General features: G+C 65.5%; 3 protein-coding genes across 7 annotated transcripts; 1 reads left to right on the top strand and 2 right to left on the bottom strand.

Annotated features, from left to right (window-relative positions):
* Nucleotides 1–23: 23 nt before the first annotated feature.
* NAPRT (nicotinate phosphoribosyltransferase) lies at nt 24–3,192 on the bottom strand. 3 transcript variants are annotated; one of them, XM_027560533.1, is made up of 13 exons: nt 2,936–3,191; nt 2,734–2,861; nt 2,571–2,653; nt 2,230–2,360; nt 2,023–2,138; nt 1,580–1,776; nt 1,357–1,497; nt 1,017–1,101; nt 844–924; nt 659–761; nt 415–554; nt 216–323; nt 24–134 (listed from the first exon to the last, which is right to left on the bottom strand). In XM_027560533.1, exons 1-13 carry the CDS (start codon nt 3,159–3,161, stop codon nt 72–74), a joined length of 1,602 nt encoding a protein of 533 aa, XP_027416334.1. In that variant the 5' UTR covers nt 3,162–3,191; the 3' UTR covers nt 24–71. The 3 variants fall into 3 exon arrangements, with proteins under 3 accessions (XP_027416334.1, XP_027416333.1, XP_027416335.1); XM_027560532.1 differs by having other exon boundaries at nt 415–569; nt 2,936–3,190; XM_027560534.1 differs by lacking the exons at nt 216–323; nt 415–554 and having other exon boundaries at nt 2,936–3,192.
* Nucleotides 3,193–4,307: 1,115 nt separating this feature from the next.
* Nucleotides 4,308–17,120, bottom strand: EEF1D (eukaryotic translation elongation factor 1 delta). Of its 3 annotated transcripts, XM_027560457.1 has the most exons (10): nt 16,787–17,080; nt 13,555–13,569; nt 10,391–11,457; nt 8,523–8,643; nt 8,346–8,417; nt 5,372–5,471; nt 5,195–5,295; nt 4,822–5,040; nt 4,512–4,706; nt 4,308–4,397 (listed from the first exon to the last, which is right to left on the bottom strand). In XM_027560457.1, the coding sequence occupies exons 3-10, from the start codon at nt 11,455–11,457 to the stop codon at nt 4,359–4,361; spliced, it is 1,914 nt and encodes a 637-aa protein (XP_027416258.1). In that variant the 5' UTR covers nt 13,555–13,569; nt 16,787–17,080; the 3' UTR covers nt 4,308–4,358. The 3 variants fall into 3 exon arrangements, with proteins under 3 accessions (XP_027416258.1, XP_027416259.1, XP_027416257.1); XM_027560458.1 differs by lacking the exons at nt 10,391–11,457; nt 13,555–13,569 and having other exon boundaries at nt 16,787–17,120; XM_027560456.1 differs by lacking the exons at nt 13,555–13,569; nt 16,787–17,080 and having other exon boundaries at nt 10,391–12,794.
* Nucleotides 17,121–17,213: 93 nt separating this feature from the next.
* TIGD5 (tigger transposable element derived 5) lies at nt 17,214–21,616 on the top strand. The gene has a single exon (XM_027560462.1). It carries the CDS (start codon nt 17,305–17,307, stop codon nt 19,234–19,236), a length of 1,932 nt encoding a protein of 643 aa, XP_027416263.1. The 5' UTR covers nt 17,214–17,304; the 3' UTR covers nt 19,237–21,616.
* The last annotated feature ends 59 nt before the right edge of the window (nt 21,617–21,675 follow it).

Raw genomic sequence — 21,675 nt, 5'->3', positions numbered from 1 at the left:
AGAAATGACACATGACAAGTGGGGACAGTGAATGACTCATGTTAATTTCAGGCAGCTCCCAGCACAGGTTGTCAGAGGGCTCCTCCAGCACTCAGTCTGTCCACCAGGGCCTGGAGCTTCTCAGACAGTGCGACCTGCAGCAGGGAGACACGGGAGTGATGGGGCCATGGGGGCAGACAGCACAGGCCAGGTTGAGGGCGGGGCCCCGCGCACACCTGGTACAGTGCCGGCTGCTCCAGCCGCCTGTGGGCGGGGCTCAGACAGTGCAGGGACTGCTGGGCAAAGGCTCTGGATTCAGCCAGAGATGGCAGCGGCTCACACAGCTGTTGGGAGGTGGGAAGAGGCTCAAGGACAGATATCAGAGCTTGGTCTGGGTTGAAGGTGCAGATTTGGGGGATAGGTAGGGGTGGTCACCTGTCCCTGTTGGACCCAGAGTCGCAGCAGCGGCTCCACGTGGGCCGGCCTCACAGTACGGGACTCCCGGGCCCCTCGAGGCCACACTCGCAGCTCCTGGCCAGCCTGGGGAGGTGGCTCCTCTGCCAACTGCAGCACATCTAACAGCAGAGATCCTGTGTGTGTGTGCACGTGAGGGGCGCCAAGAATAACGTGAGGGGCCTGGGGCTCGGAACTGAACTGAGGAGGGTGGAGGGGGCCTCACCATCAGAGCCCAGGAGCCGGAAGGCAGCCTTGCTCCCAGGCAATGTCTGCTTCTCGGGGTCCTCGGTCAGCTTCATCCGCGGCTGGCCTCCCACAGACACCAGCTGCGGGGACAGGGTGCTGGGCTAGCTGGACCTTTTTCCCGGACCCCTGGTCCACCCCCAGCCCACTTGCACTGTGCCCCACCTTGTAGACACAGCCCAGGGAAGGCTGGCGAGGGCAGGTGACCACGCTAGTGCCGATGCCAATGACGTTCACCTCACTGCCCTGGAAGGTGAGTGGGTGGGCACTGAGCTCGGCCAGCACATGCAGGCCCAGGGCCCCCACGCCACCCTCTGGCCTGCCCCTGCCCCGCCCACCTTCTGGGCTAGTCGGGCCAGCTCCTCCTCGTCAATGTTGTTGCTGACAGCGATGGGTACCGACTGCAGCCAGGGCACCCCGAACCTGTAGTGGGGGCAGCCCCTCAGATGTTGCTGACTCCCGTGGCTCCCCCTCACCTGTCCAGCCGCCCTCTAACATCTGCTGGTCTGGCTCAAGGCTTCGTGCCTACAGGCCCCTGAGTGAGCCCAGCCCAGCCTCCTCGCCCACTGCAGCATTGCGACTTGGGTAGCATCAGAGAGCCTCCCTCCCGCTTCCCCTCTCAATACCCCTGAGCTGGAGGGGGTCTCTCAGCAGACAAAGCCCCTCCCAGGGACTCACTGGGCTGCCGCTGTCCGGAAGACCCCGCGGATCTCCCGAGCCTGCTGAAGCAGATCGCCACTGTCCAGCCTCACGCCCACTGCCTGGTAGCCCAGCTCCTGCAGGGCCAGGGCTACAGCCAGGAAGTTGGGGAGCCCGCTCCTGGGGACAGGGACAGGAGGGTCAGCATGGGGGCTCTGCAGCTTCTCTGCTGAGACTATCCTGGGGGATGGCCGGGCCTCACCTCCGCACACTGTAGGTGTCCAGCAGGCCCTGGAAGGCCCGGGGAAAGGCCAGGGCATAGGCCACAAAGGCTGCCCGCTCTCCCCGATGCGGCTCTTGCACACCCAGCCCCAGGTGGCCACACACACGCTCCAGCCACATCTCCACACTGGCAGCCAGATCCACCTGGGAGCCCTGACCAGCCGCTGGAGCCAACATCTATGGAGAGGGGTAAAGGACGGAAGACCCAGAGTGTGGTGGTGGTGGGGCGGCTGGCTTGCACCAGTAGACAGTCTGAGCACCCGTCTGCCAGCGCCACACTGAGACACCAGCCCAGGGTGGCTTGGGTGGGCCAGGCGTGGTACCTGCCTGAGGGCTGAGCAGGGGCTGGCGTCTCCTTCTGGGGAAGGGATCGCCCTGGGGGTCTGCCCTCTGTAATGCAGCTAGGGGGACAGGGGTACTGACCGGGTCAGGGGGCACCTCACTGCCTGAAAAGGAAGTGACAAAGGAGTGCGCCAGGGTCCCAGCCACCGGCACGCCCCGTAGCTGTCCTGCGAGCACGTTGCTGCTGGCATCGAAGCCTGGATCAGGGTAAAGTTGGGGTACTTCAGACATTGAAGGAGGGAGGTCTCGGGGCTAGACTCCTCCTTCCTTCCGTCTCCTGGCCCTCACCGCCCAGGTAGCTGTAGGTAGAAGCAGTAAGACCCCCGTCGGGGCCCTGAGCACGCCGAAGACCCATTTCCAGCAGCCGCTTGTCGGGCCCTGCGATCAGGCGAAGGCGCGCGGCATTTGTGGCGATGAGGCTGTGGGAGCAGGGGAGTAGGGTACTGGAGTGACGGCCAGGAAGCTACTCTGCCAGGTCTCTCTGGAGACCCTGCGAAGAGGGAGCGGGTGCGGGCCAGCGCTCCACCCCCACCCCGCCCCCACGGGGCCACGCCCCACAGGCCCGCCGGGAAGGCCCCTCCCACTCGCAGGATCCGGCCTTCGGCCTCGGGCCCCACCCCGGGCCCCACCTGGCGTAGCTGACCAGGCAGAGGAGCGGCGTCTCCAGCAGCTGCACCACCAGGAGCGGCCCGGACACCTGCAGTAGCGGAACCTGCGGGGCGGGCTGTCACTCGGTGCCGCCCTGCCCCGTTCGCCGCCCCCCCGCCACCACATCGCACCCCCCGCACTCACGCCGGGGAAGGCGAGGGAGCCCTCGGGCAGGGCCCGCACCGTCACACCAGAGCAGTCGAGTGCACGAAGGTGCTCAAAGAACGCGGGGTCTGTGTCTGGGGGCAGCGCCGAAGCCAGGAACTGCACATCTAGGGGCGACAGAGGCCGTGGCGGGCAGGGGCTCGGGGGCGCGCGGGCGGGGGCTCGCCGGGCCGGGGCCTACCTGCGTCCCGCAGGCGGAAGGCACGCAGGAAACGCACGCAGTCGCGCAGTCCCGCGGCCAAGGCGAAGGCTCCGCCGAACGGGCACTGGCGGAAGAAGAGCTCGAACTCGGCCTGGTCCTGCGCGCGGCCGGCGCGCCAATAGCCCAGCGCCATGGTGGCTTGGTACAGGTCGGTGAGCAGCGGCCGCGCCGCCGCGCGCCCCTCGGGGTCCTGCTCCGCCGCCATCGCCCCGGACTCTGGCCGCCCCGCCTGCCCGTTTGACGTCCGCGCTCGCCAGGGCCCGCCCCGTCAGCGGGTTGGAGCTGGAAAGTTGGGACACCGGGGCGCGACCGCCTCTCCTGGCAACCAGAACCCACGGGGCGGGCCGCCGGCCTCCAGACGCTGGGGAGCTGTTCCTTCAGCTGGACAAGGCTCGAGGTGAGGCGTCTGCTCGCCCTGGTCGGCCCCGTGGGGCACGGTCTGTCTTGTCCCCTGCCGCCCGCGGTTCCATGCAGCGTACCGACGGTAAAAGAGGGCAATGCAAACTCCACATCCCCTCCCGCCCAGAGCCACTGCGGGCGTGGGCAGGGCAGCTCAGGGCCACCACCACACCGCGGCAAGCCCACACTGTCCTGGGAGGAACGTGGTGCCAACCCAAGTAAGGGGCTGCTTGTCTACCAGCTGGCACAGAAGGCTCTCCAGTCCTGCATTCTAAGCCCCACAGGAATCCTAAGGGGCCTTGGAGGCCTCAACAACTCACTCTTCCTCACCAGTCACACCGGATCCGGGGAAGAACCACTAGTGACACAATCCTGCCCAGACCGGAGAGTAAGGCGGCCAGGGGTGGGCCAGGGGCGCAGCTCCATGGGGGAGTGTGTCCTGGGGCCTGTCAGGGCCCAGGTCTCTCTCCAGTGTGTGTGTGTGGGGTGGATGCCCTTCCAGAGCTGGAGGGAGAGGGACAGGGTTAAGGGAAGAAACCCCACCTCCTTCCTAGACATGGACAGATGCGCGCGTTTCCCACAGGTGACTGCACAGGGTTTCCCACAGGTGAAACGAGCACAAGGTCACAAGAGCAGGGCCAGAACGGCCACTGGGACCGCTTCCCTGGATGGTTCCAGGCTGGCACTTTCATACCCATGGGGATAACTCAAAAAGAGGAGGCAGAGTGGAGATGATGGGGGACCAGGTATCCCCCCCCAGTGGAGGAGACAATGCATGTGTTAGGGCTCGACCTGGGCATGGCACTTGCAACTGAGAGCTAAGTGAGAAGGGGATGGGAGGGGCAGGTAGAGGGGTGGGCCCACATGGCCACACCAGGGACACAGGCCCAGCACGCTCCCTGAATGCACCCACCCACAGGGCCCAGACCAGGACAGACAAGAGCCAGAGAGCTGGAATCTCAGTCTTTATTGGCTGCAAGGCCACACAGGCTCAGGCCAGGGCTCAGATCTTGTTGAAAGCAGCAATGTCGACGCTCTGCACCTGCAGGGAGGGAGGCTGGTGGTCACACAGGGCCTTGTTTCCCAAAGTCCCACACGCCTGGCCAGGGGTTCACACGGGACACCCCTGCACCCCCGAGTGCGCCCCCTCACTCACGTGCTCCTCGAACTTGGTGATCTCCTCTTCCAGCTGGTCTGTCCCCACCTTGTCATCCTCCACCACACACTGGATCTGCAGTTTGCGGATGCCGTAGCCCACAGGCACCAGCTTGGAGCTCCCCCAGACCAACCCGTCCAGCTGGACGGAGCGCACACAGGCCTCCAGTTGGGCCATGTCCGTCTCGTCATCCCACTGAGGCGAGAGGGAAGGAGCATAGGCCGAGTTTACACTTGCCCTGCCTGTCGCTGACCCCTCAAGGGCCCTAGGCATGGGGAGGGTAGGGGAAGGTCAGATGTGAGCCACTCACAGGCTTCACATCCAGGAGGATGGAGGACTTGGCCACCAGGGCAGGCTTCTTGGCCTTCTTCTCTGCGTACTGCCGCAGCCTCTCCTCCCGCAGCCGGGTAGCCTCCTTGTCCTCCTCCTCGTCGCTACCAAACAGGTCAATGTCGTCATCCTCATCATCCTCCGTGGCAGTGGCTGCCTTCCTGCTGGGTGGCTCCACTTGGCGCATGGGAGACACGTGCTGCCGTGGTGGGGGGAGCGTGTGTGGAGGCTGAGACCCCCGAAGGCAGGACCCCAGGCCCCTGCCCCTCACTCTGCTGCCTGGGCCGGCCTGCAGAGGGCCCCCCTGCTCCTCAGCGCCAGGCCGGGGGTCCCTGGTGCGGGTGGGCCCTCACCTGGGTCTGTGGAGTGGTGGCCCGGTGGGCAGGCGAGCTCTTCTCCAGGGCGCTCAGCCGTGCCTCCAGCTTGGAGACAGCCTGCTGCAGATCCTGCACCACTGTGGGGGTACAGGGATGCTGGTTGGACGGTGAGGCCCAGGGAGGGACCCCCACCCCATCAGCCCAGGGCCTCACCCCCTCGCAGGCTCTGGTTCTCCACTTCCAGGCTGGCAATCCGGGTGACCAGCTCACTGTGGTCTCCACTGGGCCCGCTGGAGGCCCCGGGGCCTGAGCTCTGCAAGGCAGAAGGAGGCGGGGCTCAAAGCTTTGCCTGCCCCTTGGGGTCTCCCGTTCACAGCTGTGCTGAAGCAGAGCCCCGAGCTCAACCTAGGGGGAAGCCATGCGAGCTCCAGGCCAAGGTGGCACCACAGCCAAGTGGGAACTCAGCCCAGGAAGCCAGGGGCTCGGGCAGCCCCAACACAGAGGCAGCGAAGAGCTGCTGCTGCCTGTGGGGGTGGAGGGAGGAGGCCAAAGACTCACAGCTCCAGGGGCGGCCAGACCCAGGGCAGGGGAACCAGGCAGCACAGCCTTGAGCAGGGGACAGCGGGGGAGGGCCCGCTGTGGGTGGGAGGACAAGCAGGCGGTGCAGAAGCAGCAGTCCGGCCCTGCCTCCCCAGGCCACACGGCTGCCCGCCTTGCAAAGCTCCAGTGATACAGCGACCCAGCCCAGCTGCCGGCCTGCTGCGCTCCTCCCTGAAGGGGAGCCCCTGTCATCTATCCCAGGTGGCACTGCCCAGGGAGCTCACCCACAGGGCGCCTTGGCTCAAGCCAGAGCTAAACACCAGGAGCCAGCATGCGGTCACGTGCACCCTGCACCCCAATGGAACGGCTCCCAGGACAGGTGCCTGGCCGTTTTCAGATGGCTGCTGCCTGCCTCCAGCATCCAGTCACGAGAAACCTGGGGCATTGGGCCTGCCTGCCAAGCACCATTTGGAAGCCACGTGGCTCCTCCATGCCCTGCACACCCCCAGAGGCTGACAGACGCTGGCTCCCTGTTCCAGGGCCAGCGGGCAGTGTTGGGTTGACGCCATGTCCCATGGGCCATCACTCCCACCACACAGAGAACCACCAGCAGAGCTGGCCAGTGGAGCCTGGTGACGGGAAGGGGCCGCGACCAGCCCCCGGACGCCCCCTCCCCTCGTGTCAGCCCAAGAATCCACCCCAACCACCCCCACCTTCCTACTCTAGTCAGTGGCTGGCTGCCCCAGCCCCCATGGCTGACCACCCTCAGCACATCTCCACCTCCGGCTCGCATCTCAGCTCGCTCAGCCATTCCCACGAGGAGGGTCCACAGGCCCCCTGGCTTGGGGACATGATCCAGAACCACTTGCTCCTCAGAAGCCCACCTCCCTCCAGGGCTCCACAATGACCAGGACAGGTCCTCCCACCTGGAGGATCCGCGCCCACAAAGCGGATCACACAGGTCCTGGAGCCTCGAGGCAGCTGCAGCCTCAAACCTTTGCCCTGCTGTGCCTGCTGCCCGGCCCTGAGAACCTCCCAACACAGCCCTGGCGACAACACCGACGGGTCCCCAGGGTGCGGGTTCCGGGCCATAAGGACACCACCGCTCAGCGCAGACCAAGCAATCGGCCACCCTATGGCCTCCAGGCCCCAGGCCTAGCCTCCCACCCTGACCAAGGAGGAAGCCATGGGCTCAGTGAGGCGGCCATTCCACGACGGTGGGGCGTGGGCAGTGCCACCCGAGATTCTGCACCTGGAAGTCTGTGTCCCTGCCTGCAGCCTGGCTGGCACCAGCAGCCCCCAGGAACCTCTGGAGCCCTGGTGTGTGCTGGGCCTGTCTGCTCCAACCCAAGCCCAGTGCTGGGCCGGCACCCTTTCCGGGCGGCTGGAGGCCCCACCACAGGGTTTCAGGGTGGGGGACACTGTCAACAGTGGGGTCCTCACAGGGGTGATCAGTTGCAACGGGGTCATGAGAGGGGTCCCAACCCAGTGACTGGTGTCCTTGCCAACAGAGATTTGTTCACAGAAAGAAGATGGAAAGACACAAGAAGAAGACAGCCACCAACACTCTGAGGCCTCTCCTGAGAGCCTCAGAAGGAACCCACCCCATCCACACCTTCCGCTCCGACTGACCTTCCAGGTCGTCAAAACAAGTTTGTGTTGTTTCGGTCACCTGGTGCGTGATGCTTTGTCATTACAGAGCTAGCTCGAAGTCCCCTGACCCTGTGAAAAGTGACCCCAGGGCAGAGGGTCTGAGGAGCTGGACGGGCAGGGTACCCTGGATTTTCCCAGTTGGCCCGATGTCGTCACAAAGGGCCCCATCAGGGAAAGGCAGGAGAGATGGAAAGAAACGAGATGGAAACGGGTGTCAGAGTCCCGACACCGCTGGCTGGAAACCACAGGCCAAGGCATGTGGGCAGCTTCTTAAAGCTAGAAAAGGCAGGAAGGTGGGTTCTCTCCTGGAGTCTCCAGGAGCAGCACAGCTCTGTGGACAGTGAGGCGGAGGCCGGACACTACCCTGCGGCCCTGAGCGGGCGAGCAGCAGGATTGCCATCCCCGAGGGCCGTGCCCCAGCCAGGCTAGGGACAGAGCTGGATGGGGCTGTGCCCCGCTCCTGACCTCAGGTGGGCCGGGAGGCCACGCTGGGCTGCAGGCCCCTCTCTGGGCCTCTAATCAAGATGCTTCACACCCTGTGAAAGCTTCACGCTGGGAAAGACTGAAGGCGGGAGAAGGGGACGACAGAAGATGAGATGGTTGGATGGCATCACTGACTCAATGGACATGAGCTCGAGCAAGCTCCGGGAGATGGTGAAGGACAGGGAGGCCTGGCGTGCTGCAGTCCACAGGGTCGCAAAGAGACGGACACCACTGAGTGCCTGAACGACCATGACGACACCGTGACCCACCCCTCCGGGGACAGCCACAGCTGACAGGAAGGAGGAAGCAGGGCAGGAGCCAGGACGCAGGCAGCCGCAGGCCTGGGGCGGCAGGAGCAGCCACCGCAAGGCAGGCAGCGCCGGGTGACCGCCAGCTCCGTGAGGCCGTGGGCGGTGCGGTGGGCAGCCCTGCACGCCTCACCCCAAGGTGCCCTGAAGGCCATGCTGGGGGAAATGCCAGACAGGCTGCCTGGTGTGAGGGCAGTACTCACTCCAGCCAGAGACTTCTGGATGTTTTCTCTGGCTCGCGCGATGTCACGGAGGATCACACTGGCGCCATTCTCCTGCAGACAGTGCAGAGAGAACCTGTCTGTCGTTTTTCAATTAAAATTTTTTCTACAAATAAGCAAACCTCAGCTACCCCAAAGCCCAAGTGCAGCAGCCCCTACCTGGCGTGAGGAGCCAGCTACGGGCCCATTCATCTGCTCATAGAACTTCCTTTCTGCATCATCGTATTTGAACTTGTCAAACCAGATCTTCTCATGCATGAGGAAGTTTGTGGCCATTTTTCTGTTGAAGAGAAGAGAGACTAAGACCCACCGGGAGGAGAGGCTGCCCGTGCCAAGGCCCTAGGACCTGCCCGCACGCGTGCCCTTCCAACGGCCTGGACCCCAAGGGAGCAGGGCAAGCTGTCCAGTCCTGGGTGGCAAGGGCTCCAGGTCCCAGAACAGGACACCAGAGGTTCTCAGTGTGGGCCACAACGAGCCTGGGACCCCTCTAACCCTAAGCCTGCTGTATGGACTCCTTTCAGGGCTAAGGCCAGTGGTCTCCAGGCCAGTCCCTAAGACCAGCGACTCTCAAAGCATGGCCAGGGACCTCTGGGGGTCACCAAGGTCCTCCCCTTGCCCACCATGTATCTGTTCAAGGCTGGATTGGTCAGACAATACACACCCACACACTGAATGCACAGCAGGTTTAGGAATCCAGCTGTCTCTTATTAAGCCACACACAAGATTTGCAAAAATACAAAATAAGGCCAACCTACTTCACTGAATATTTGTTACAAAAAAACTGTTTCTCACATGAGTGTCAGCGATGTGTAACGAGATTCTTATCTGTCCACTAGTAAGTAACACATTTAACTACTACAGTGGGACAACCAAGAGAGAGAACAAACTCTAACACCCCGAGACCAGTAAGCGTGAGTCCGGCTGCTCCAGGTGGGCCTGTGAGCCGGATCCAGCGCATTCAAGGCTGCAGCCGGCAGCTTCTCCACCACTCGGCAAGGCAGGGGAACCGCAAGACCTGGGCCACGGCCCAGACTCCATAAGCAAAGTCCGCTGCTCAGGGCTGCCCGTCCCTCAGCCAGTGCAACAGAACAGGACCCGATCCTGCCAACACTCTTTGCTGCAGATCCCTGGCCACCACCAGACCTCGGTGACGAGAGGGGTGGGACCCTGAGACCCCCCCAACCCTCCCCGAGAGGCACCGTGAAGACTGTTTTAGACCCACACCTTGCCTCCAGCCTTCTGGGGAACATCTGACCACAACAGACCCCACACCAAGGCCAAGACCCTATCAAACCAGCATGTCCACGCCCTCTAAGGGGCAGAAGGGCTCCTGCCAGAGTCTGGGGTCCAAGGAGCTCTCTCCACATACCCGTTGGCCCTCTGCACCCCAGGCCCTCTCCCTACTGTTGCGCCTCCAGGCTGCCTGGGGTCCACCTGTCTCTGCCCACGTGCCTAAGCCCCACAGGCTAGCAGACCCCTTCCTCGGCCGGGCCCTGGCCCCCAGAGATCAGCTGGCACTGCACAAAATCATTCTGGGGCCAGACTCCTGGATCCACAGGCAGGAGGCAAGTCGGCCTTGTCCAGTGGGTGTCTTTCAGACTCAGGCGGAGCACCAGAGACGCCCACCTCATCTCAGGTGGCTTCAGATGAGGGAGGCGGGGAGACGGCAGAAGGGGTGGGGGGCTGAGCCCAGTGGGGCTCAGAGACGAGGACCCACCATTGCACGCCCCCGCCCCCACCTGTGACTGTCAGGGAGGACTCTGCAAGCTGCCCGGCCAGAGGGGAAACACCACACAGGCCACATTTGGGCCCACCCCAACGCCGTGGGGGTGACCAGGATGTAGTGGCCCCGAGGCGGAGCCCAGAGGCGGCAATGCCCAGGGCAGAGCCCTATCCCTGGAGAGCCGCTTGGGTAGCCCGCTTGGCTGGGCCGGCAGTCTTGGGATGAGCCCTGCCAGGGTGGGAGCAGGGAGGGGTTGCATGCTGGCCTGGGAAGCCCAGGCGCCCAGCCGGCACGCTTCTCCTACTTGGGTCTCAGGCTGGACATGGATGGGCCCGGCCGGGCACCGGGTCGGTGAGCCAGGGACGCAGCTTCGAGACGCCAGGCCATGCGCAGGGCCTCGGCCGCGTGGTGGCGGCACTCCGCGCTGTCGTAGGTGGGCTTGCTGAGCCAGGGGGCCTCGGCGTCCTTGTGTAGGAAGTACCAGTAGGGCAGGGCACAGGGGGCCTCCCCGTCGGCCCGCCGCGGCCCGAGCCGCTTGCTTCCCGCAGCGTTACGGCCCCTCCGGTCTCTGCGGCCCCGCCGAGCACCCTCCGCCTGGCTGGCTCGCTCCTGCAGGCGCACCTTCCCGGGGGGATGGCCATCAAACAGGGCCTCGTAGAAGCCCCTCTCAGCTGCATCGTAGCGGGGTTTCTCCAGCCACACCTCCCGCACCAGCGCCTGCAGGCTGCCCAGTGGCGGCTGGCCATTGGCTGGTGGAACAGGCTGGCGGACAAGGTGCAGATCGAGGGCGGCCGCCCGCTGGCCCGTGTCAGGAGCCCCCGGTGCACCACTCCCCTCTGTGGCTAGCAGCAGGGCCTGAGACCACTCCACAAATGCCCGCTCAGCCTGGTCGAAGGACGACTTGTTGACCCAGATGCCCCAGGTCACGTGGTGGCAGGCCACCTGGCTCCCGTGGGTGCAGGGGGCCCCAGGTGCCAGGGCGGGATGCTGAGCTGCCTGGGCGGCCGCGTCAGCTAGCCTCTGGCGGTACAAGTTCTCCGCCTGGTCGAAAAGCGGCTTGTCCAGCCAGACATGGTCGGCCGAGAGGCCCACGAGGGCCAGGTCCGCCTGGCCGAGCCAGCCCTTTGGGGAGCGCTTCCTCTTTTTCTGCAGCGGCTTCTTCCCGTCGAGGTTGTTCCCGGGCTCGTTCCTGCCGCCGCTGTCTGCCTCGTCCTCCTGACCTGGCCCGTTCACGGCCAGCGTCTCGGCCAGGAGCTGCTGGGCGGCGGCTCTCGTGGCCTCGTGCTCATAGAACCTCCGCTCGGCTTCCCCATACTTCTGCTTGTCCTCCCAAACGGTCTCCAGGGCGCAGGAGGACTTCAAGCTCCTCATCTTGCGTGCAGCATTAAAAAGCAAGCACAAGAGGGCAGTTGCAACACGGCCCCTCCCGATCAGCCCTCCCTGCTCAGCCTCCCAAATGGGGTACCCTGGGGCAGCATGCACAAGGAGCTCGGAAGGCATTCAACACGCATGTGCAGGGCCATGGCCTGGTGGGGGGGTGGGGTGGGCACGCGTGCGTGTGTATTGTCCTAAATGCAAAACTTGTCTCATCCAACAAGTACCCAGGCTCTCTCCAAGAGGTCCAGAGAACACTTTCCAAACCTCTTTGGTAATGAAAACCTTTCCTGTGAACCCCAAAAATGGCCACCAGGTAAAACACAGGACACGCTCAGCTAATCTGAGTTTGACGTCGACAGCAAATAATCTTGAGAATAAGTCTGTCCCGTGTAACTGTTGAGACTCCCACTGAAAAGTGAGTTGCTGTTCATCTGAAATTTTAACTGGACGTCCTGTGCTTTCACTAGGCCTGGCCAAACCCCCTAAGGTCCCAGGGCTTCTGTTCTACGGAAATGACTTGGTGGTCTCAGAAGTTGGCCCCGCATGGAAACCCCGCCTGAGCTGAGTCCCCCACCCGCATGGCCACACTGCCATCCTGAGCAGGCCCTGTTCCAAAGGGGAACTGGAAGATCGGGGACAAAGGGCAGCCAGGAGCAGAGGGTGAGAGCTCACCCCCGTGGAGGCCAAATCCGGGGACACAGCAGGGAATCACTATCTAAAAGGGAAGGTACCCAGTGGCCAGGCAGAACCTGGTCACCCCGTCTCCAGAGCAATGGGCAATCAGCCCCACCATGGGTGCACTTCGAGGGGCCACCCGGGAACCTGAGTCCTGTCCCTGCGCTTCAGCACCTTTTGGTTAAGGGGCTCTGTCACCAGAGCACTGGGAGGCGGACTTGGGGCTCCGTACCTCCCACCATGGCCTCTGCACAAGCTGCTGCTGCAGCCCGATCCTGCTGCTGGCGTGGGGTCCCCTGTTCTGCTCTGGGGCATCAGGTTCCACAAAGACTGGACCCCGCCCAGGCAGCCCAGAATGCTAAAGCACCCCCCACCACCAGAAGCAGCCCCGCCCAGGAAGCCGGCCTGCTCTTGGGATGCACCAGGGGCCCCAAGCCCACACCAGACTGGCCAGTTCTCGAGTGGGGCTGGACTGGCCAAGGTCTCCATGCCCCTCAGATCCTACTCTGAACCCTGTGCTGGAAGCAGAGGCACCGGGCCAACTGGGCCAGGGGCTGGGCAGCTGTCCCCCAGAATGTCCCATGTCCCCTGCCGCCACCGTGTGGTCTGTGGAGCCCTCACCCAGGATGAGGCCCCAGGGGGAGGGAGACTGTCACATCGCCCTGATGGCACACCCTCCCTGCCACTCCCTGCAGCGTCTATAGCCCTTTCCTAACACCACCCCCCGCAACCAAAACCCGATTCCAATTACCCTGCAATGCACAGGTTAAGTCCCGACCTGCCCAGAACTTCAGGGAGACCCCTGTACTCTGAGGGGTGGGGGCCCCAGGCTTAGAGGGGTCCCTGGCTGCCCCCTCGAGCCTCCCCCAGGGCGGCAGCGGCACTTACCGAGGCCAGGATGACGGCAGAGGCAGTGCTGGGGGGCAGAGCCGGGTGCCCAGGGGGCAGGGGCATTGTGACATCACCCACTGTCCCCAGGAGCTGCAGGCCTACCAGGCTGGGCCTGTCTGCCCTCCCCTACAGACCCTCACACAGAAGCCTTGCCCACCAGGCTGAAGCCCTGCCTGAACCTAGTGGCCTAGACACATAGCTCCTCACATCAGGCCAGGCTCCACCTGGAGCCCTCTGAGCCACTGCTCCGGGCAAGGGAGCCATTTTTGAACATGTCCGAGAGCCAGGCTGGCCAGGTTGGTGGTGGCGCCCTGCCCTCTCACAGGTGGAGGAACGCAGGCTGATCCCTCCTCAGGTACCCCCTACTGCCCGGGCTGGGGCTGGCTCGGCCTGGGACAGAGCAGAGGCTACCCCCAGGCCCAGCCTCCACTCCAGATGAGGTCAGGGGCCCCGGAGGTGTCAGGATGCAGCAGGCATGGGGGCTGGGCTGCGGTGCCCAGGCGCCTGGGGCAGGAGGGTACTTACTTTCCCTTTGGTCTCCTAGGACAGCATGAAGAGAAAGCAGCAAGGTTAGAGGTGGTCTGACAGGGTGGCCCGAGCAGGCTGGGGGCCTTTGCTGAAGCTGCTTGGTGAGGCGGCGTGGAGGCAAGTTTGGAGGAGAAAGACAGCCAGAGCTCACCCCCAAATCCCTGTTCAGTTCAGTTCAGTCGCTCAGTCGTGTCCTACTCTTTGCGACCTCATGGACCGCAGCGCGCCAGGCCTTCCTGTCCATCACCAACTCCCGGAGTTTACCCAAACTCATGTCTGTTGAGTCGGTGATGCCATCCAGCCATCTCATCCTCTGTCGTCCCCTTCTCTTCCCGCCTCCAACCCGCCCAAATCCCAGGGGGTGGCCAAGTCCGTGCTTGGGGGCAGCGCTGCTCCATTGTCACTCAAAATGGGCCGGTCCTGGGGTTCCTGGGCCTGGAGCCCCCACAGCACCAAGGCCCCAGCTGGGCTCTGCCCTGAGCCCACCTGGGTGTGAGCCAGCACCTCCAGTACCCCACTGTCCATGGGGAGCGGGGTGGGGATCCCCCACTCCACAGGGTCCAGGCCTCTGGACCAAGTGCAAGGTGACAAGGACCCCACCGAAGGGCCCTACATGGGCACTCAGGCCCAGTGCCCATGCCGGACAGGGCCTCTCCCTCGGGGCCACTGTTGGGGCAGGGGCAAAAGCCCAGGTGGGCAGGGTGCCACTGTCCCCGCAGGCCTCTCGGGGACAAAAGGATGGATGGGGCGCCCGGCCCTGAGCCGGCAAGGGGCAGCAGCCCAGGAGCCAAGGACCCGGCCAGCCCTGCCCCCAGGCCCCTGCCACCCCCCCCAGGTCATGCCATGCTGTGGCCAGCACTAGAGTGCCAACATGAGGTCAGCAGCACATGGGGTACACCAGGAACCTCAGGGGGCGTGCCACAAGGCTCTGGGAGGAGGAGGACCACACGGGCCAGCCACCCTGGCAAGGCCGACCACACGGTGCGGGCCAGCTGGTCAAGCCAGTGTCTGGACAGGGACGCTGGAGGGCGGGGCGCCAGGGTATCTCATGACAGTTGGACCGCTGACTCGCCTGCAGGGCCAAGGGCAGGCTGCTGGCCACTGAGGCCGGTCGAGACCTCTTGCACAAGAGGGGCTGCGAGGGCTGCCAGGCCCCGGGGTCAAGGCAGTGAAGCAGCTCACCCCTGCCCCGCAGCCCAGGCCCGGGGAGTGAGTGAGTACCCCGGCTCTGCCTAGCGGACCATCTCCAAAGCAGGGCCAGGCTGGGGCTCCGCCCAGTGGGAGGGCGTTCCTGCAGTGCCAGAGGGACCCCGTAGCGGCCCCGCCCAGAACACTCTGGCCGCAGGGTCCTGAAGGTGAGGACACCACGGTGGGGGGCCCACAAGCCCCTGGATGAAAGGAGGTTTCCAGGTAACCCAGGGCTCACACGGCCCCATCGCAGCCACACACAGAGGAGCTCCCAGGTCATCCACCTGGGGGTCAAAGCGCTCCGCCCACCTTCCACAGGAAGTGGGAATCGGGGTGAGGTGTGTGCAAACAGGGCCCTTGGCTGGTATGTCCTGACGGAGAGCTGCCGGACAGAGCACGCCGTGTGTACAGGGTCCAGGAGGGAGGGTGAGGGCAGCTATGCCCCGGGGCAACTGCACGGCCATGATGCCCCCTGCCCTTCCCTAGGGGTGACTGCCACAGCCCCAAGTCCCTCCTCAGATGCTTTCCCACCTGACTCCTGGACAGTCCAGGGGGGGATGCCTGCACCCCAAGACTCAGGCCCCACACTATGGCTGTCCACGGCACCCCTCCCTGGCCAGCGCCCTGTCTACACTGCAATGCCACAGCCATGGTGCTATTTCTGCCCTGTCTCTGGTGCCCCGTCAATCCACCCTGGCCGCCGGGTCCTGCGCCCCTCCCCCGGGGCGGCTCCAGCAGCATGCACCAGGCACCCGTGACCCCTCACACAGCTGGGGAGCTGGAGGTGGAAGACACATCCCGGGTTAGTGGGTGAGGGCCTGGGACTCCACGTCTCACTTTGACACCAGTCCTTCACACAAATGTCACACTGCTGTCCACCTTGAAATCACACGTCATCTTAAAACATGGGCACAGGGCCAGAGCTCACTTCTTGCCTGCAGCCCTGGAAACCTGACACCAGGGCACACTGGAGATAAGCTGTGCTGAGCCCTGCGGCCTCACCCAGCTCCCCAGGACAGAGACCAGGGTCAAGCCCTGCAAGGGGCTCTGCCAGGGGATAGCACGAACCCACCCAGGCTCCAGTGAAGCCCACAGCGGCCGCGCTCCAAGGTGAGGAGCTGGAGGGGACCCCCAGCGCTGGCCCAGGACTGACCTTCCTGAGGCGCTGGCCCAGGGCACCTGCTCCTTGGAGTCTGTGTGTCACCCCTTCTCAGCAGACACCTGCGTCTGGAGCTGGGGAGAGTGGTCTCAGGAAGGACGCAGTCACCGCAAGCTCAGCCCACTTACTGGCTGAGGCCTCTCAGAGGAGCTGGGAGTGTCAGAACTGCTGCTGAAACAAGACCCGGGGCCTCCCGGGCCCCAGGCCCGGCCCACTCCTTCACTCTCCAGGGTCAACTTGCTCTCCTGACGGACTAGGACCACCCACACAAACGGCTTTCTTGCTCTTGGAGGCACTTTGCTCTGCAAACCTGAGGACGCCTCCAACGGGTCCCCATCCTACTTGGCTCCAATACAAACCTCTCCCTTCTTCGTTCCAGCGACACTGCCCACTGCCTGGACCACCTTATCCAAACCTAGCCCCTTCACCACGCTCAGGGAACGCGCTGTTTCAGTCACCCAGCAATCACGTCCTTACGCTTCCCCGCGTCCGTGTACTGTCCAGGCTCTGAGACAGCTTGACGGAGCTTGGGCCCGCGCCTGGCCCCCAGGCCCAGAGCCAGCGTGCACCAGTCAGCTGCTCAACAAACGCGGACAAACGGGAAGCTACAGGCCCGGGCCACAGCTGGGCAAACATCCATGTCACCCACCGAAGCGGGGGGCAGAGCGGCCCCGGCATCCCCGCCGCCGCCCTCCCGCCGGGGCAGCCGCAGAGGTCCGGCGGGCACGTGGCCCGCGCGCCCCGCCCCTCCGCGCGGCCTCCAGCCCGCAGCAGGCCCCGCGCCGCGCACTCCGCGGCACTGCGGCCTGGTCCCCGCCAGCGCAGCGCGGGCCGCCCCTCCCCTGGGCCCGGGGGCCATGCGGCACGAGCCGCGGTACTCACACGCCAGCCAAGGACGCGGCGACCAACGAGGAAGGATCAGCGGCGTGGGACGGCAGAGGAAAGGGAGGGCCACGCGGTCCGCGCACGGGAAGTGAAGCGGCGGGCTCTACCACGCGCCAGGGCGCAGGGGACGCAGCCCGCGGGCACACCCTGCCGCGCGGCCCAGGCCCTCCGCGCGACGCTCCCCGTGGGAGCGAGGGCAGAAGCGAGTGGGAGATCCCCGCGGAGCTCTCCCTTTCCGGGAGGAGCTGGAGCAAACCACTGGGCACGGCGCCGGCCCCGGCCCCCTCCCCCCGCCCCCCTCCGCCGCAGCTCGGGTGGACTCGGCGGGCGGGGGCCAGTGACGCGCGGCGCGGGGCGGGGACGGGGGCCCAGCGCGCTTGCGCGCGCCCCGCGGGCGAGACAAAGGGGAGGGCCCGGCCGGCCCCGCCCCCGGCGCCCGCCCAGCGCGGCCGGGCCGGCGGGCGTATGGCTCCGGCTCCCGCGCCCCCGCTGTCGTCGCGGTCGCCGCAGCAGCCATGTACTCTGCGGGACCCCCGGCCGTCCCGGCCCCGCGCCGCTGTCGCCGACCCCCGCCCGGACGCCCCATGCAACCGCCGCGGCCTCCCGCTCCCGCCCCGGTCCCCGCCGCGCGGCCGCCGCCCCCCGCGCCCGGGCCGCGGCCCCGCGTCGCCGTGAAGATGGCCTTCCGCAAGGCCTACTCCATCAAGGATAAGCTGCAGGCCATCGAGCGCGTCAAGGGCGGCGAGAGGCAGGCCAGCGTCTGCCGCGACTTCGGCGTGCCGGGCGGCACGCTGCGCGGCTGGCTCAAGGACGAGCCCAAGCTGCGCTGGTTCCTGGAGCAGCTGGGCGGCGAGGTGGGCACGCAGCGCAAGAAGATGCGGCTGGCCAACGAGGAGGAGATCGACCGCGCCGTCTACTCGTGGTTCCTGGCGCTGCGCCAGCACGGCGTGCCGCTGTCTGGGCCACTCATCCAGGCGCAGGCCGAGGCCTTCGCGCGCCAGATCTACGGGCCCGAATGCACCTTCAAGGCCAGCCACGGCTGGTTCTGGCGCTGGCAGAAGCGCCACGGCATCTCTAGCCAGCGCATCTACGGCGAGGCCGAGCCCGTGGCCGCCGGCCCCGCGCCTGGCCCGCCCGTCAAGCAGGAGCCCGCGCAGCCCACCCGCGCCGGGCCCCTGCCCGACCGCGCCGCGAGTACCCCGGCCCCCGCCGAGGGCGGCTACGGCGACGAGCAGATCTACAACGCCAACGTCACGGGCCTCTACTGGAAGCTGCTCCCAGAGCAGGCTGCACCTGTGGGTGCGGGGGGCTGCGGCCGCCGCTGGCGGGGCGACAGGGTGACGGTCCTGCTGGCCGCTAACCTCACCGGCAGCCACAAGCTGAAGCCGCTGGTCATCGGGCAGCTGCCAGACCCACCAAGCCTGCGCCACCACAACCAGGACAAGTTCCCTGCCTCCTACCGCTACAGCCCCGACGCCTGGCTCAGCCGGCCGCTGCTGCGCGGCTGGTTCTTCGAGGAGTTCGTCCCCGGTGTCAGGCGCTACCTGCGCCGCAGCTGCCTGCAGCAGAAGGCCGTGCTGCTGGTGGCCCACCCGCCCTGCCCCAGCTCTGAGGCCAGGATGCCTGCCCTGGAGGAGAGCGAGGAGACCCGCAGGAGGTGCCGGCCCGAGCCCACCGGTCCCCCGGAGGAGCTGCAGACCCCCGACGGGGCTGTGCGGGTGCTGTTCCTGTGCAGGGGCAGCGGCCGGGCGCACATACCCGCCCCCCTGGAGCAGGGGGTGGTGGCCGCATTTAAGCAGCTGTACAAGCGGGAGCTGCTGCGGCTAGCCGTGTCCTGCGCCGGGGGGTCCCCGCTGGACTTCATGCGCAGCTTCATGCTCAAGGACATGCTGTACCTGGCGGGCCTCTCCTGGGACCTGGTGCAGGCGGGCAGCATTGAGCGCTGCTGGCTGCTGGGCTTGCGGGCTGCCTTCGAGCCCCGGCCGGTGGAGGAGCGCGCCGGGCAGCCTGCTGGCCAGGCCGAGGAGGCCGCGGAGCACAGCAGGGTGCTCAGCGACCTCACGCACCTGGCAGCCTTGGCCTACAAGCGCCTGGCTCCTGAGGAGGTGGCCGAGTGGCTGCACCTGGACGATGATGGGGGCCTGCCGGACGGTGGCAGAGAGGACTGGGGCCCCAGCCGGCCTCCCGTGCTGGTCCCTGGGGGCCCCCTGCTCCCTGCCAGCCTACCCTCAGCGGTGGCAGGAGGAGCAGAGGAGGAGGAGGAAGAGGCCATCCCCACTGCTGGGGAGGCCGTTCGGGGTCTGGAGACAGCGCTGCGGTGGCTGGAGACCCAGGACCCCCGGGAGGTGGGGCCGCTGAAGCTGGTGCAGCTGCGCTCGCTCATCAGCACAGCCCGGAGGCTGGGGGGCATCGGGCCCTCACCCATGGTTCCCGATGACGGGCTGTGAGCAAGCCCGCCCCTGCAGCCCCCAGTGGCCTTCCTCCTGAGGCACTTGGAGTAGGGGACAGACAGAGACCCCATCTTGCCTTGCCTCCCCTAGGGTGGCCCACCTCCAAGGCTCAGAGGTTGACAGGGATCCCGGCCTGGCCCAAGGGAGCCCTGTTGGTGAAGGGCCGGCCCCTCATGGCACCCTGTTTGGTGCGGGGGTAGCTGGAGGAGAGGCCGCAGCCACCCCTCCTCCTCAGCCAGGCTCCCTCCCACGCAGACCTGGCACACGCCACAGCGCTTAGCAGAGCGTGTTCTCTCTCTGGCCCCCATGGGGCTTCCCCCAGCCACGTTCCTGTCCCCCCAGACCCGTAGCCCAGCACTTGCCCTGGACAAGGGCCCGGCGTCCGGTCCCCATGGACCACAGCCGTGTGGTCGTCCCAGCGGGAAGCACACCACTCATCTTTGGTTTGGCGCATTAACTCTGTTTTTTCCAGGTACTCTTCAGGCACCCAGGGCAGATGCTCGGGGGGGCTGGGAAAGAAGGATGGGGCTTTGAGGTTCTGGGTGCAGCCAGGGTTGTAGGTTTCTGTCCACGTGTTTTTTATCTTCCTTAAGGAAATGCTATTCTAAACAGCTCTCTTATTCCGTGGGGTTGACAAGCACTAGACCTGGGCCCCTGCCCCACACCCCACCAGCCTCAGGACGCGGAGCCATGCCGTCTTCTCGGAGCAGCCCTGCATTACCGCCAGCCACTCCAAGACAACCCTCAGTGCCTTAGCTCCCCTCCGAGGCTGCCCCGCTTCTGGCACTGCCAGGGGTGTAGCCGAGGAGCCGCTTCCCACAGGCCGTGAATTAGGCTTCTGGGTGGCACAGCTTGAAAGGAGGTGGCGAGGGCTCCGTGTGACCCTCCAGCTCCCACACTGTTCTGCTGCTCCACTCAGCTCTAGATTCAGGACCCTGTTGGGGACCTGAGACTGAAACACCCAGGTCTCCCAGGGGCTGCCCGGCAGAGATGCCCAGAGCCCCAGGGAGGGCTGGATTTGAGGCGCTGCTGCCTGCCTCGGTGCTCTGCACTTCTCTTCACCTGCCCCCGCCTCCTGGTGGTCCTGGGCTGTGGAAGCTATACCCAGGTGATGTGTTTGTGGGAGGGAAGGGCCGTGCATGGTGGCAGGGCCACGGGGGTGCCCCCAGAGCAAGGACGTCAGCTCTTCCTTGGAACCACCTCTAGTCAAAACACCCACACATGTACGTGTATGTGTCAGACGTGAAAGCTGATGGATGGTGTGGAGGATTCCAGGCGAGAAGGGAGGCGTGGACACCAGCCCTGGCCAAAGCCTCCACCTCACCTGCTGCCTTGCTCCACTAGCAGCTGCGGCAGGCCTGCACCTGGCCCGTGCCTCTGGCCTCAGGATGTCTTGCGTGTCACACCACCAGGGGCCCAGGCGAGCGTGCCATTTCACCATGGCCCGGCTGCGGGACCTCTGTCCTGCAGGGCCCTGCAAGGGGCGGACCTGGAGCCCGGGTGGGTGCTGGGCCAGGTGGTCTCTGGTGGTGTCCTCGGTGCCACCCCTCTCGCCAGGTTCCCAGTCTCACCTCTGATCCTCTGTCCCCAGGGTCTGGGCAGGGGGGCTGCGGTTGATGTTGAGAACTGGGTGTCGGGACAGAGCCTCCTGCCTCATCCCCTCTGGGGCACTGAGGCTGCACCCCAGAAGGCAGTTCTGGCCAGTGCCCGGCCCCAGATGGCAGCGCAAGAACGAGGCACAGCGCAGGCTGGTCTGGGCCTTGAAGAGCCAGGGCCCTGTTGAGGGTGGGGCTGGGGACACCTCACGCGAGGGTCTCTGAAGTCCTCCTCCCTAGAGTGCAGGCCCAGCTCCCAGGGCTCAGCTCTGTGAACTGTGGGGAGAACGGCCAAAGTGCCTTGCTGTGGTTACTGCTGGGCCCATGGCATCTCAGCTGCCAGGCTATCCGCTCCTGTTCACCATTATCTGCTGAAACCTTAAGGCTGCGAGGGTCACAACTTTCAAGCCAGCAGCCTCAGGGCTGGCCTGGCAGGCTCAGCGGTGGGCAGGAAGTGCTGCCCGTGGCTTCTGCTGATACCAGCCCACCAGGGGGGTCAGGAGAGCGAACTCACCCATGTGAGGCCAGACTTGCCTGAGGGGCCACACACCGGGTAACAAGCCCCCAGGTGACAGCCGTACCACGGATGGAGCCCTGGAGCCTGCAGTGAGGAAGGGGCCTTGCCAGTGCGGGGTTGGCCCCGAGCCTGTGGGCCCGAGAGCAGGTCAGGATCTTGGGGGCAGGAGGGCTGGAGTGGGCTATGGGGTGCTTGCTCTGTCAAGGGGTCTTTTCACAGCCAGCCTCACTTTATAATAAAGGCCGAATATGCCCGCTTCACACAAGCTCTGTCCCAGTCTTACTTTTGTAACTGCATCCAGCACGTGGCTCCAGAAGCCCATCT

Source organism: Bos indicus x Bos taurus, chromosome 14 (genome assembly GCF_003369695.1).
Source record: "Bos indicus x Bos taurus breed Angus x Brahman F1 hybrid chromosome 14, Bos_hybrid_MaternalHap_v2.0, whole genome shotgun sequence".
Lineage (NCBI taxonomy): Eukaryota > Metazoa > Chordata > Mammalia > Artiodactyla > Bovidae > Bos > Bos indicus x Bos taurus.
The sequence above is the reverse complement of the archived record's forward strand: the minus strand, read 5'-3'. Positions and strand labels throughout refer to the sequence as shown.

Bases quoted from the DNA above. Each gene is read 5' to 3' on its own strand.
- EEF1D (XM_027560456.1), bottom strand. From the start codon at position 11,586: ATGCCTTCCGAGCTCCTTGTGCATGCTGCCCCAGGGTACCCCATTTGG. The intron at 8,644-10,390 runs GTAGGAGAAGCG...TCTCTTCAACAG, and splicing joins ATGTCCAGCCTGAGACCCAA to AAAAATGGCCACAAACTTCC. The intron at 5,296-5,371 runs GTGAGGCCCTGG...GTACCCCCACAG, and splicing joins GAACCAGAGCCTGCGAGGGG to TGGTGCAGGATCTGCAGCAG.
- TIGD5 (XM_027560462.1), top strand. From the start codon at position 17,305: ATGTACTCTGCGGGACCCCCGGCCGTCCCGGCCCCGCGCCGCTGTCGC.
- NAPRT (XM_027560532.1), bottom strand. From the start codon at position 3,161: ATGGCGGCGGAGCAGGACCCCGAGGGGCGCGCGGCGGCGCGGCCGCTG. The intron at 2,139-2,229 runs GTGAGGGCCAGG...ACCCTGATCCAG, and splicing joins TACCTACAGCTACCTGGGCG to GCTTCGATGCCAGCAGCAAC. The intron at 1,777-2,022 runs GTCAGTACCCCT...CCCTCTCCATAG, and splicing joins GTGAGGTGCCCCCTGACCCG to ATGTTGGCTCCAGCGGCTGG.